General features: G+C 45.5%; 1 protein-coding gene across 1 annotated transcript; it reads right to left on the bottom strand.

The window, feature by feature from the left end:
* Positions 1 to 12,021: 12,021 nt before the first annotated feature.
* On the bottom strand, positions 12,022 to 12,964 carry LOC143988631 (olfactory receptor 6C3-like). The gene has a single exon (XM_077488340.1). The coding sequence runs from the start codon at positions 12,955 to 12,957 to the stop codon at positions 12,022 to 12,024; it is 936 nt and encodes a 311-aa protein (XP_077344466.1). The 5' UTR covers positions 12,958 to 12,964.
* Between the last annotated feature and the right edge of the window lie 461 nt (positions 12,965 to 13,425).

Below are 13,425 nucleotides of genomic sequence, written 5' to 3'. Positions count from 1 at the left end.
GACTGTAAATCATCCCTACAAGACTGCTGCTGCTGATGCTGAGTGCCAGCCTCCACCTCCATGCTGACACAATCATCCTCCTCCTCCTCTTCCTCCTCCTCATCCTCTTCCTGTGTGATGGGTGGCACAGCAGGAACACTGTCTGGATAAAGGGGGCCTTGAGAGGCAAGGAAGCCCCCCTCTTCCTGCCTCTGTTCTGCCTCAAGTGCCCTGTCCATTATTCCACGCAGCGTATGCTCCATGAGGTGGACAAGAGGTACAGTGTCACTGATGCATGCACTGTCACTGCTCACCAACCTTGTGGCCTCCTCAAACGGTGACAGGACAGTGCATGCATCCCTGATCATGCCCCACTGGCGTGGTGAGAAAAAACCGAGCTCCCCTGACCCTGTCCTGGTGCCGTAGTCGCACAGGTACTCATTGATGGCCCTCTGCTGCGTGTGCAGCCGCTGCAGCATGGCCAATGTTGAGTTCCACCTGGTGGGCATGTCACATATAAGGCGGTTCTTGGGCAGGTTAAACTCCTTTTGGAGCTCAGCCAGCCGAGCACAGGCATTAAATGATTGGTGGAAATGCACACAGACTTTCCTGGCCTGCTTCAGGACATCCTGTAAGCCGGGGTACCTGCCCAAGAACCGCTACACCACCAGGTTAAGGACGTGAGCTACACAGGGCACATGGGTCAGTTGTCTCTGTCGGAGGGCGGAGAGGAGGTTGGTGCCATTGTCACAAACCACCATTCCTGACTTGAGCTGGCGTGGCATCAACCACCTCTCGGCCTGCCCCTGCAGAGCTGACAAAACATCCGCCCCAGTGTGGCTCCTGTCCCCCAAACAAACCAGCGCAAGCACGGCATGGCATCGTTTTGCCTGCGTACTTGCGTAGCCCCTGGAACGCCGCTGGTTCTGAGGACAGAGCACTGGAAGAGGCCATGGAGGAAGAAGAAGAGGAGGGGGTGGAGGAGAGAGGTGTGTCACAACCAATAGTAGCATTTTGGAGGCGTGGTGGCGGAACAACCTCCAACACTACTGCACCTTGTCCTGCATCCTTCCCAGCTGCCAGAAGAGTGACCCAATGGGCCGTGAAAGACAGGTAACGTCCCTGTCCATGCCTGCTGGACCATGAGTCAGCGGTAATATGCACCTTACCGCTGACCGCCCTGTCCAGCGAGGCAAGGACATTGCCTTCCACATGCCGGTAGAGAGCCGGAATCGCCTTCCGTGAGAAAAAGTGGCGTTTGGGGACCTGCCACTGAGGAACCGCACATTGTACAAACTCACGGAAGGGGGCCGAGTCTACCAACTGAAAAGACAGCAGTTGAAGTGCTAGCAATTTAGCCAAGCTAGCATTCAACCGCTGGGCATGTGGATGGCTGGGAGTGAACTTCTTTCGCCGGTCCAGCAGCTGGGGCAGGGACATTTGCCTGCTATAATCGGACGTGGGTGTACCGCTAGCAGAGTTCCCGGAAGCACTTGGCTGTGACACACCTAATTCTACACCTTCATTCCTCTCAGAGCAGGTTTCAGAGAGGACTGAAGGTCTAGTGGGGTTGGAGATGCCAGCTGATGAGGAGCAAGGAGAGGTCCGCTTTGTTCTTTGGTGTGGGTCTTTGAGGTACGCTTGCCAACGAGCTGCATGGCAGGTCAACATATGTCTGGTCAAGCATGTGGTGCCCAAGCGGCTGATGTTTTGGCCACGCGAGATACGCTTGAGACATATGTTGCAAATAGCAGCGGTGCGATCTGATGCACTCGTCTCAAAAAAGGCCCACACCAAAGAACTTTTAGAATTTTTTGAATAATGCGCAGAGGCAGCGCCCTGCACAGGCGGAGCTCTGCGGTGTGATTCAGTCGGTGTGCTGCCCCTAAGCTGGCCCCCGGAGGCCATCCTGCCTCGTTGGACATGTGCCTCCTCCTCCTCCTCTCTCTTTCCAGGCACCCACGTGGAGTCAGTGCCCTCATCATCCCCTCCCTCTTCATCGCTGTAGCAAACCTGGCAGTATGCTGCAGCTTGTGGAACATGACTGCCAGATTGCTGTCCTTCTTGAGCATCCCCTCTCTCTGCACTCACGCTACTGCCTTCCTCTAGCTGAGTGTCATCATCAGAGCCCACAAAACACTGGGCATCCTCCTGGAGCATGTACCCAACACTGTGCTCAAAGAGTTCAGGAGACTCCTCAGGAGGACGTGGTGGGTCTAGGGAAGGAGTCACTGATGATGACATTGAGAGGAGGGAAGACGATGCGTTGGCAGCTGCTTTGCTAGTACCCTGAGACTGGGTGAGAGAGGATGAGGAGGATGAAGAGGGCTTGGTCATCCACTCTATCAAGTCGTTGGCATGTTGCGGTTCAACATGTCCAGCTGCCGAAAAGAAGGACAAGCGTGTCCCATGGCCACGTGCTAATGACAATGCACCGCGTCCACAACCAGCACTGTTGTCTCTAGACACAGAGCCTGCTTGCCCTCTTTTATCAGCTCACGCCTGTCTGCCTCTCCTTGCTGGCCTTCCAGACATGGTAATGGCCTGAAGGGAGTTGGGTAAAACAGAAGTGTAATGGAGTCACACAACACCCACTAAGCCCTGCAGATGGCTCTATTAGAGAACAGCAATAAACGGTAGATACAGGTGTATATTGTGCTGGAGTCACACAACACCCACTAACTCCTGCAGATGCCTTTATTATAGAACACCAGAGATAAAGGGGTATACTGTAATTGAGTCTAGACATGTGCAGAGTAAAATATTTTGTTTCGGAATTTCGTTTTCGTCTGAAAACTTAATTTATTTAGTTACTCCCGAAATTCGTTTTTATTTATTTTGTTTTTCGTTCAAAAATTGCATTCGTCCGAAAATCCACATGAATTACGGTCGAATCTGTCTTTGAAGGCTTATGGTGTCTGTCGAATGTATAAAGAAGATTAGACGGAGCTAGTATATAGCATACTTTAGAACCCTATTAAAGTCTATGGGACTCCAACGTTCAAAATCTAAAGTGCTAATTTTAAAGGCTAATTTGCAAGTTACTGTCCTAAAAAGTGTTTGGGGACCCGGGGCCTGCCCCAGGGGACATGTATCAATGCAAAAAAAAGTTTTAAAAACGGCCGTTTTTTCGGGAGCAGTGATTTTAATAATGATTAAAGTGAAACAATAAAAGTGTAATATTCCTTTAAATTTCGTAGGGGGGGGGGTTGTCTATAGTATGCCTGTGAAGGGGCACATGTTTCCCGTGCTTAGAATTGTCCCTGCACAAAGTGTCATTTATGCAGGAAAAAAAGTCCTTTAAAATCACTCGCAGCTATAATGAATTGTCAGCTCCCGTAATACAGAGAACACTCATTGAAAGTCATTGATAAATAAATAAATAAATAAATAAATTTAAAAAAAAGCGTGGGGGTCCCCCAAATTCAATTACCAGGCCCTTCAGGTCTGGTATGGATATTAAGGAGAACCCTGCCTCAAATTTAAGAAAAAATTTGACGTGGGGTTCCCCCTAAATATCCATAACCAGACCCTTCAGGTCTGGTATGGATATTAAGGGGAACCCCGCGTCAAATAAAAGAAAAATTTGACGTGGGGTTCCCCCTAAAAATCCATACCAGACCCTTTATCCGAGCACGCAACCTGGCAGGCCGCAGGAAAAGAGGGGGGGACGAGAGAGCGGCCCCCCCTCCCTCCTGAACCGTACCAGGCCACATGCCCTCAACATTGGGAGGATGCTTTGGGGGTCCGTGACCCCTCAAAGCACCTTGTCCCCATGTTGATGAGGACAAGGGCCTCATCCCCACAACCCTGGCCGGTGGTTGTGGAGGTCTGCGGGCGGGGGGCTTATCAGAATCTGGAAGCCCCCTTTAACAAGGGGACCCCCAGATCCCGCCCCCCCCCCCTGTTTGAAATGGTAAGGGGGTACAAAAGTACCCCTACCATTTCACAAAGAAAGTGTAAAAAATGGTTAAATAAAACAAACACACTTTTGAAAAATTCCTTTATTAAAAATAAAAAAAAAGATTCCAGCGGCGGTAATCCACTCTTGCTATCCAGCGACGGATGGTCATCTCTCCAGCGATGTCTAATGTCATCCAGCGCAGCGCAGCATCCTTCTTCTGTCTCCTCCACGGAGACACTGCAGGCATTCCGGTGGATGACGTTTCTTATATACGGAGGGCGGGGCCACCCGTCACCTGACCCCGCCCCCCTCTGACGCAAGGGGAAACCCGGGGTTCCCCGTGACGTATGGGTGACCCCGCCCCCCTCTGATGTAACGGAAACCTGCCTGTGTTACATCAGAGGGGTGCGGGTCACCCCTACGTCACAGGGAACCCCGGGTTTCCCCTTGCGTCAGAGGGGGGCGGGGTCAGGTGACGGGTGGCCCCGCCCTCCGTATATAAGAAACGTCATCCGCCGGAATCCTTGCAGTGTCTCCTCCACGGAGACAGAAGGACGGAGGATTCGCTGCGCTGGATGACATGAGACATCGCTGGAGAGATGATCGTCCGTCGCTGGATAGCAAGAGTGGATTACCGCCGCTGGAATCTTTTTTTTATTTTTTTATTTTTAATAAAGGAATTTTTCAAAAGTGTGTTTGTTTTATTTAACCATTTTTTACACTTTCTTTGTGAAATGGTAGGGGTACTTTTGTACCCCCTTACCATTTCAAACAGGGGGGGGGGCCCGGGATCTGGGGGTCCCCTTGTTAAAGGGGGCTTCCAGATTCTGATAAGCCCCCCGCCCGCAGACCTCCACAACCACCGGCCAGGGTTGTGGGGATGAGGCCCTTGTCCTCATCAACATGGGGACAAGGTGCTTTGAGGGGTCACGGACCCCCAAAGCATCCTCCCAATGTTGAGGGCATGTGGCCTGGTACGGTTCAGGAGGGAGGGGGGGCCGCTCTCTCGTCCCCCCCTCTTTTCCTGCGGCCTGCCAGGTTGCGTGCTCGGATAAAGGGTCTGGTATGGATTTTTAGGGGGAACCCCACGTCAATTTTTTTTTAAATTTGATGCGGGGTTCCCCTTAATATCCATACCAGACCTGAAGGGTCTGGTTATGGATATTTAGGGGGAACCCCACGTCAAATTTTTTCTTAAATTTGAGGCAGGGTTCCCCTTAATATCCATACCAGACCTGAAGGGCCTGGTAATTGAATTTGGGGGACCCCCACGCTTTTTTTAAAATTATTTATTTATTTTTTTATCAATGACTTTCAATGAGTGTTCTCTGTATTACGGGAGCCGACAATTCATAATAGCTGCGAGTGATTTTAAAGGACTTTTTTTCCTGCATAAATGACACTTTGTGCAGGGACAATTCTAAGCACGGGAAACATGCGCCCCTTCACAGGCATACTATAGACAACCCCCCCCCCCTACGAAATTTAAAGGAATATTACACTTTTATTGTTTCACTTTAATCATTATTAAAATAACTGCTCCCGAAAAAACGGCCGTTTTTAAAACTTTTTTTTGCATTGATACATGTCCCCTGGGGCAGGACCCGGGTCCCCAAACACTTTTTAGGACAGTAACTTGCAGAATCTTTTCTCTCTGTCAAATCTTTTTTCTCTGTCGAATATTTTCTCTATATAATCTTGGACTAATAGAGGTAAGGTTAAGCACATTCGACCACAGGTTCTATAGACACAGATTGTTGTCAGAGTCATGTCGAATCTCCTATTCTATATCGAACTGTTGTAACAATGAAAACGAAAATAAAGCATTTATTTATGTCGGATCTTTCGTTTTTCGGATTTTGTGCTTTCGTTATCGTTTGTCAAAACGAAAACGAAAATAGCTGAAATTCGGACGAAAATGCATTCGGACGAAAACGAATGCACATGTCTAATTGAGTCACACAACACCCACCTAGCCCTGCAGATGGCTCTATTAGAGAACAGCAATAAAGGGTAGATACAGATGTATATTGTGCTGGAGGCACAAAAAACCCACTAACTCCTGCAGATGCCTTTTTTATAGAACACCAGAGATAAAGGGGTATATACAGATGTATACTGTGCTGTGCTGGAGGCACACACAACTTCCAATAACTCCTGCAGATGGCAAGTGGGCTCAAATAGATAAGAGCTATGTAGGTGGATATAGCGGTGTGTACAGAGCACGCAGACAGCACGCACAAGCTCCTAACAATACTGACTGCAAGCTCTATTATAAAAGATAGATCACTAGCTATATAGGTGAGGTGAATATAGCGGTGTATACTGCGGTCAGGGCACACAGACAACAACCACTACACAACAGCAAGATTGAAAATCGTCCGAAAATGATCGGTGTGTACTGTGTTGAAGGTACACAGAACACCCACTAACTGCTTCAGACGCCAACACACTACACTAGGTCACTGCGCTGGCGGCCTTATATAGTGTGGGGTGTGTACTACACAGCCTGAGCTATGATTGGCCACAGGCATCCTGCCTGTGGCCAATCATGGCTCTCCTCGCTGATGGCTCATGATTGGCCAAGCATGCACTGTGACCCCGCATGCTTGGCCAATCATGAGCCAGCAATGCACTGCGATGACGCAGTGCATTGTGGGCCGTGAGCGCCACACGAATTTGGCGCGAACGGCCCATAACGTTCGGAATTCGCCGAACGGGCGAACAGCTGATGTTCGAGTCGAACGTATGTTCGACTCGAACATGAAGCTCATCCCTACTCTTGACACTTCAAATAAACTTCTATGAAAAAATGAACAGTGCAGTGTGCCAAGATCAGCCCAATGACACTGTCTCCCAGCACACACCAGTGGCCATGCAATATTTTCCGATATTTCCTGTCTGGTAAAATTGTTGTTACTGGGACAGTGAGGGGAAACTCTTCAATAGAGCCGCAGATAGTGGTAAACCCTAACAGAGGTTCCAACCCTTCCCTATTATTTTTAAAACAAAAACAAAAAAAGTTTGGGCAGAAAATACTCTTTAAGCTTTGCAGATATGACACAATTAAGGTTTACAACTTAGTAATTCAGTACTCTGACTGGCCTTGTGTACTGTGATAAATATTTTAAACATTCTCCTAGAGAAAATGTTTCTATTTTCTATTAGTTCATTAATTTATCTTTTCAGCCTATTCAATAAAACGAGATAATGAGTCAGTTTGAAACTCTTAAGCCTCGTACACACAATCAGACTTTCCGATGGGAAATGTTCAATGACAGGCTGTTGACGGTAGATCCAACCGTGTGTATGCTCCATCGGACAATTGTTATCGGATTTTCCGTAGACAAATGTTGGCTAGCAGATTTTAAAATTTTCCGTGGACAAAATGTGTGCTGTCGGATTTTCTGAGCGTGTGCGCATAAGTCTGTCGGACAAAAGTCCAAAGTACAAACACACATGCTCGGAAGCAAGGACGAGCCAGAAGCAGTTGGTCTTGTAAACTAGCGTTTGTAATGGAGATTTAACATTCGTGACGTGGCAAATTATGAAATCTCAAAATGTAGCGCACAATTTTCTTCTTCTTTAATGAGATAATAATGAAACTGCTTTGCTGGTGATACTGATGGAGTTATTGCAAACAAATTTTCAAAGGTTTTTTTTTTCTAGTGATATCAAGAATAATATTGTTATGCTTTTTTTAAATTTATTTGGGCAAGTTACCACAACACCATTATGCCGTAGTTTTTAAGATCAAATATACAACTATGTTGGTGTCCCTTGTTAATTTTACATTGTATTTTTTAAAATGTAACTGCCTACTCCCAAACTGTCATTTGAAGTAAAACACGTAGCCAAGATTTATTTTCCACAATTTTTTTAATGTGCATTAAAAAAAGAAAACAAATAAAATTAGACATGCTATCTGCCAATAGAACTTAACCAAAAAGTGCATTCTATGCATCCAAAAATATAGAGAATATACCAAATCATTATTCAACCAAAAAAATGTCAAAGCAATAACTCCAAGGCCAATAATAAATAACATGTTATCTCTTCTGATTCCGCAACATATCTGCTTGACGAGCGGCCATTCAGAAACAAACTGAAAAGCGTAAAAATGAAAAGCGTGAATCATTCACCAAACTTCTACTAACACGAAATTAGCAGAAGGAGCCCAAAGGGTGAGGCTAAAGAGCTGAAAAAACATGTAGTACGTCTACCACGTCACTACATTTGTAATTGTTGGCCAACAGTTAGGTGGCCATGTGTATGCAAGATAATTTTGGGCCAATGCCCTTCGGACAAAATTCCATGGTTTTGTTGGCCAACAATCCGATCGTTTGTACGAGGCTTTATAGTTATAAAGTAGCTGCAAGTCAATGTGCAGAAGCAGAAACCATATATTGAGGGGCTCAGCAGATGACGCTAGAAGGCTGGCTGAAAAGTTGGACCTTGTTGAGAGCTTCACTCATAATGGAGGTTTTTGTAAACACTTATGCACTGTACACACGATCGGAAATTCCACCAGCAAAAGTCTGATGTGATTTTTGGTCAGAAATTCCGACGATGTGTATGCTCCATCAGACTTTTGTTGGCAGAATTACCGCTAGCAAAAGATTGAGAGCAGGTTCTCAATTTTTTGGTCGGAAAAAGTTCCGATCGGAAATTTTGATCGTCTGTAGCAATTCCGATGCGCAAAATTCCTACACGTGCTCAGAAATTATTTGACGCATGCTAGACATGTGCAGAGTAAAATATTTCGTTTCGGAATTTCGTTTTCGTCTGAAAACTTAATTTATTTAGTTACTCCCGAAATTCGTTTTTATTTATTTCGTTTTTCGTTCAAAAATTGCATTCGTCCGAAAATCCACATGAATTACGGTCGAATCTGTCTTTGAAGGTTTATAGTGTCTGTCGAATGTATAAAGAAGATTAGACGGAGCTAGTATATATAGCATACTTTAGAACCCTATTAAAGTCTATGGGACTCCAACGTTCAAAATCTAAAGTGCTAATTTTAAAGGCTAATATGCAAGTTACTGTCCTAAAAAGTGTTTGGGGACCCGGGTCCTGCCCCAGGGGACATGTATCAATGCAAAAAAAAGTTTTAAAAACGGCAGTTTTTTCGGGAGCAGTGATTTTAATAATGATTAAAGTGAAACAATAAAAGTGTAATATTCCTTTAAATTTCGTAGGGGGGGGTTGTCTATAGTATGCCTGTGAAGGGGCGCATGTTTCCCGTGCTTAGAACAGTCCCTGCACAAAGTGTCATTTATGCAGGAAAAAAAGTCCTTTAAAATCACTCGCAGCTATAATGAATTGTCAGCTCCCGTAATACAGAGAACACTCATTGAAAGTCATTGATAAAAAAATAAATAAATAAATAAAAAAAAAAGCGTGGGGGTCCCCCAAATTCAATTACCAGGCCCTTCAGGTCTGGTATGGATATTAAGGGGAACCCTGCCTCAAATTTAAGAAAAAATTTGACGTGGGGTTCCCCCTAAATATCCATAACCAGACCCTTCAGGTCTGGTATGGATATTAAGGGGAACCCCGAGTCAAATTTTAAAAAAAATTGACGTGGGGTTCCCCCTAAAAATCCATACCAGACCCTTTATCCGAGCACGCAACCTGGCAGGCCGCAGGAAAAGAGGGGGGGACGAGAGAGCGGCCCCCCCTCCCTCCTGAACCGTACCAGGCCACATGCCCTCAACATTGGGAGGATGCTTTGGGGGTCTGTGACCCCTCAAAGCACCTTGTCCCCATGTTGATGAGGACAAGGGCCTCATCTCCACAACCCTGGCCGGTGGTTGTGGAGGTCTGCGGGCGGGGGGCTTATCAGAATCTGGAAGCCCCCTTTAACAAGGGGACCCCCAGATCCCGGCCCCCCCCCTGTTTGAAATGGTAAGGGGGTACAAAAGTACCCCTACCATTTCACAAAGAAAGTGTAAAAAAGGGTTAAATAAAACAAACACACTTTTGAAAAATTCCTTTATTAAAAATAAAAAAAAGATTCCAGCGGCGGTAATCCACTCTTGCTATCCAGTGACGGACGGTCATCTCTCCAGCGATGTCTCATGTCATCCAGCGCAGCGAATCCTCCGTCCTTCTTCTGTCTCCGTGGAGGAGACACTACAGACATTCCGGCGGCTTGACGTTTCTTATATACGGTGGGCGGGGCCACCCGTCACCTGACCCCGCCCCCCTCTGACGCAAGGGGAAACCCGGGGTTCCCCGTGACGTATGGGTGACCCTGCCCCCCTCTGATGTAACACAGGCAGGTTTCCGTTACATCAGAGGGGGGCGGGGTCACCCATACGTCACGGAGAACCCCGGGTTTCCCCTTGCGTCAGAGGGGGGCGGGGTCAGGTGACGGGTGGCCCCGCCCACCGTATATAAGAAACGTCAAGCCGCCGGAATGTCTGTAGTGTCTCCTCCACGGAGACAGAAGAAGGACGGAGGATTCGCTGCGCTGGATGACATGAGACATCGCTGGAGAGATGACCGTCCGTCGCTGGATAGCAAGAGTGGATTACCGCCGCTGGAATCTTTTTTTTATTTTTTTATTTTTAATAAAGGAATTTTTCAAAAGTGTGTTTGTTTTATTTAACCCTTTTTTACACTTTCTTTGTGAAATGGTAGGGGTACTTTTGTTGATTTTGATTCTGATAAGCCCCCCGCCCGCAGACCTCCACAACCACCGGCCAGGGTTGTGGAGATGAGGCCCTTGTCCTCATCAACATGGGGACAAGGTGCTTTGAGGGGTCACAGACCCCCAAAGCATCCTCCCAATGTTGAGGGCATGTGGCCTGGTACGGTTCAGGAGGGAGGGGGGGCCGCTCTCTCGTCCCCCCCTCTTTTCCTGCGGCCTGCCAGGTTGCGTGCTCGGATAAAGGGTCTGGTATGGATTTTTAGGGGGAACCCCACGTCAATTTTTTTTTACATTTGACGCGGGGTTCCCCTTAATATCCATACCAGACCTGAAGGGTCTGGTTATGGATATTTAGGGGGAACCCCACGTCAAATTTTTTCTTAAATTTGAGGCAGGGTTCCCCTTAATATCCATACCAGACCTGAAGGGCCTGGTAATTGAATTTGGGGGACCCCCACGCTTTTTTATTTATTTATTTATTTATTTTTTTATCAATGACTTTCAATGAGTGTTCTCTGTATTACGGGAGCCGACAATTCATTATAGCTGCAAGTGATTTTAAAGGACTTTTTTTCCTGCATAAATGACACTTTGTGCAGGGACTGTTCTAAGCACGGGAAACATGCGCCCCTTCACAGGCATACTATAGACAACCCCCCCCCTACGAAATTTAAAGGAATATTACACTTTTATTGTTTCACTTTAATCATTATTAAAATCACTGCTCCCGAAAAAACGGCCGTTTTTAAAACTTTTTTTTGCATTGATACATGTCCCCTGGGGCAGGACCCGGGTCCCCAAACACTTTTTAGGACAGTAACTTGCAGAATCTTTTCTCTCTGTCAAATCTTTTTTCTCTGTCGAATATTTTCTCTATATAATCTTGGACTAATAGAGGTAAGGTTAGGCACATTCGACCACAGGTTCTATAGACAGATTGTTATTGTCAGAGTCATGTCGAATCTCCTATTCTATATCGAACTGTTGTAACAATGAAAACGAAAATAAAGCATTTATTTATGTCGGATCTTTCGTTTTTCGGATTTTGTGCTTTCGTTATCGTTTGTCAAAACGAAAACGAAAATAGCTGAAATTCGGACGAAAATGCATTCGGACGAAAACGAATGCACATGTCTAACGCATGCTCTGAAGCATTGAACTTAATTTTCTTGGCTCTACGTAGTGTTGTACGACACCGTGTTCTTGATGGTTGAAAGATCAGAGAACTTTTGTGTGACTGAGTGTATACAAGCCAAGCTTGAGCAGAATTCCCCTGGAAAAACCATCCAAGTTTTTTACAACGGAAAATCCGATCGTGTGTACGGGGCATAAGGCTGGATTCACACCTATGCATTTTTAGTGCTTTTTGCATTTTGCGGATTTGCATTACAGTCCATTTAACATGGTTTCCTATGGAACACATTCTGTAGTGCAATTCTGCAAAATGCAGAAAGCACTAAAAATGCATAAGTGTGAATCAGGCCTAAAGGTCCATTTTGATTTTTACTTTGCTCCTCCTGAGAGCTGCCTTGACTTCTTTATTTTTCAAGCTATAGATCAGTGGATTAAGCATTGGAACACCAGCTGTGTTAAAAAGAGCAAACATTTTTTTGGCATCCAAGGTGCTGCTTAGGTTTGGTGTCAGGTATTGGCTAAATAATGTAGTGTACAGCAGTGTGACAACTGTTAGGTGGGAGGAACATGTGTAGAAAGCCTTTTGTCTACCAGTACTAGAAGGAATCTTCAATATTGCAACTATAATGAAAACATAAGAAACACATGTGAGAAGGAATGGGGTGACAATCATGGGACCCAATCCTTCGGCTAAGAACAGGATTTCCAATAGTCCAGTGTCATTGCAAGAAATCTGCATCAAAGGGACAATGTCACAAACGAAATGGTTGACTTCAATAGTTCTATAGCAGGAATAACTGCATACTACCCCCACTGGGGGAAGGACTTCCAAAAATGCAAACAACCAGCAGAAAGCAGCCAACAAAACATATGTTCTTAGATTCATAATAATGTGATAATGCAGAGGTTTACAAATGGCCACATATCGATCATAACTCATAGCTGTAAGTATGACCAGCTCAGCACATTGCAAGGAGCCAAACATATACATCTGTGCCATGCAGGCCACAAAGGAGACCACCTTGTTACCAGTGATAAAATTCATGAGTATCTTATGAAGCGTCACTGTAGTGCACATGATGTCTACTACAGACAAGTTTCCTAGGAAGAAGTACATTGGCTTATGGAGCTGGGAGTCCTGACAAGCAATAAGAATGGTTAGGTTACCACACAGGGTGATGAGATAAATGACAAGAACCACAAGGAAGATGGGAAGCTGAAGGGAAGGGTCATCTGATATTCCTTTAATGATGAAATAGTCAATAAATGTTTGATTTATGTACATTTTTCAAACAAAGAATCTGAGGATAGAATAAACAAAAAAACGTATATGATACTGTTATCTTATTTGCTAGTACAATATTGGATTAACTTTAGGAAGCAAGACCAAAGTTATTTTTGGTCTAGCTCTCTAGGTCACTTTAATTTTGTCTCCCAGAGCACATGATATAATGTGGGGTATGATGATATGCCATACCAAGAGTTATGTTTCCAGGCTTGTTCACCTCGAGTAGGTGGACATCAAAGAAACATAACCACTGTCCTACTTCTAACCCTTCTTGTATGACTGATCAACTTTTCCAACAACTATGGTGAGCTTTTAGCCACAAAAAAAGATCAGGCGCCTGCTGGAAGGCATGAAAAAGGGAGAAACCTTGCGGCAAACAATAAACCAATTCAAATATCTATAGCTGTTCCCCAAAAACAATGAAAAAACACTGTGCAATTTTAGAAATAAGTGATAGGGGGCCCT

Source organism: Lithobates pipiens, unplaced genomic scaffold, assembly GCF_037356315.1.
Source record: "Lithobates pipiens isolate NorthernLeopardFrog02 unplaced genomic scaffold, aLitPip1_a1.2 Scaffold_1, whole genome shotgun sequence".
Lineage (NCBI taxonomy): Eukaryota > Metazoa > Chordata > Amphibia > Anura > Ranidae > Lithobates > Lithobates pipiens.
The sequence above is the reverse complement of the archived record's forward strand: the minus strand, read 5'-3'. Positions and strand labels throughout refer to the sequence as shown.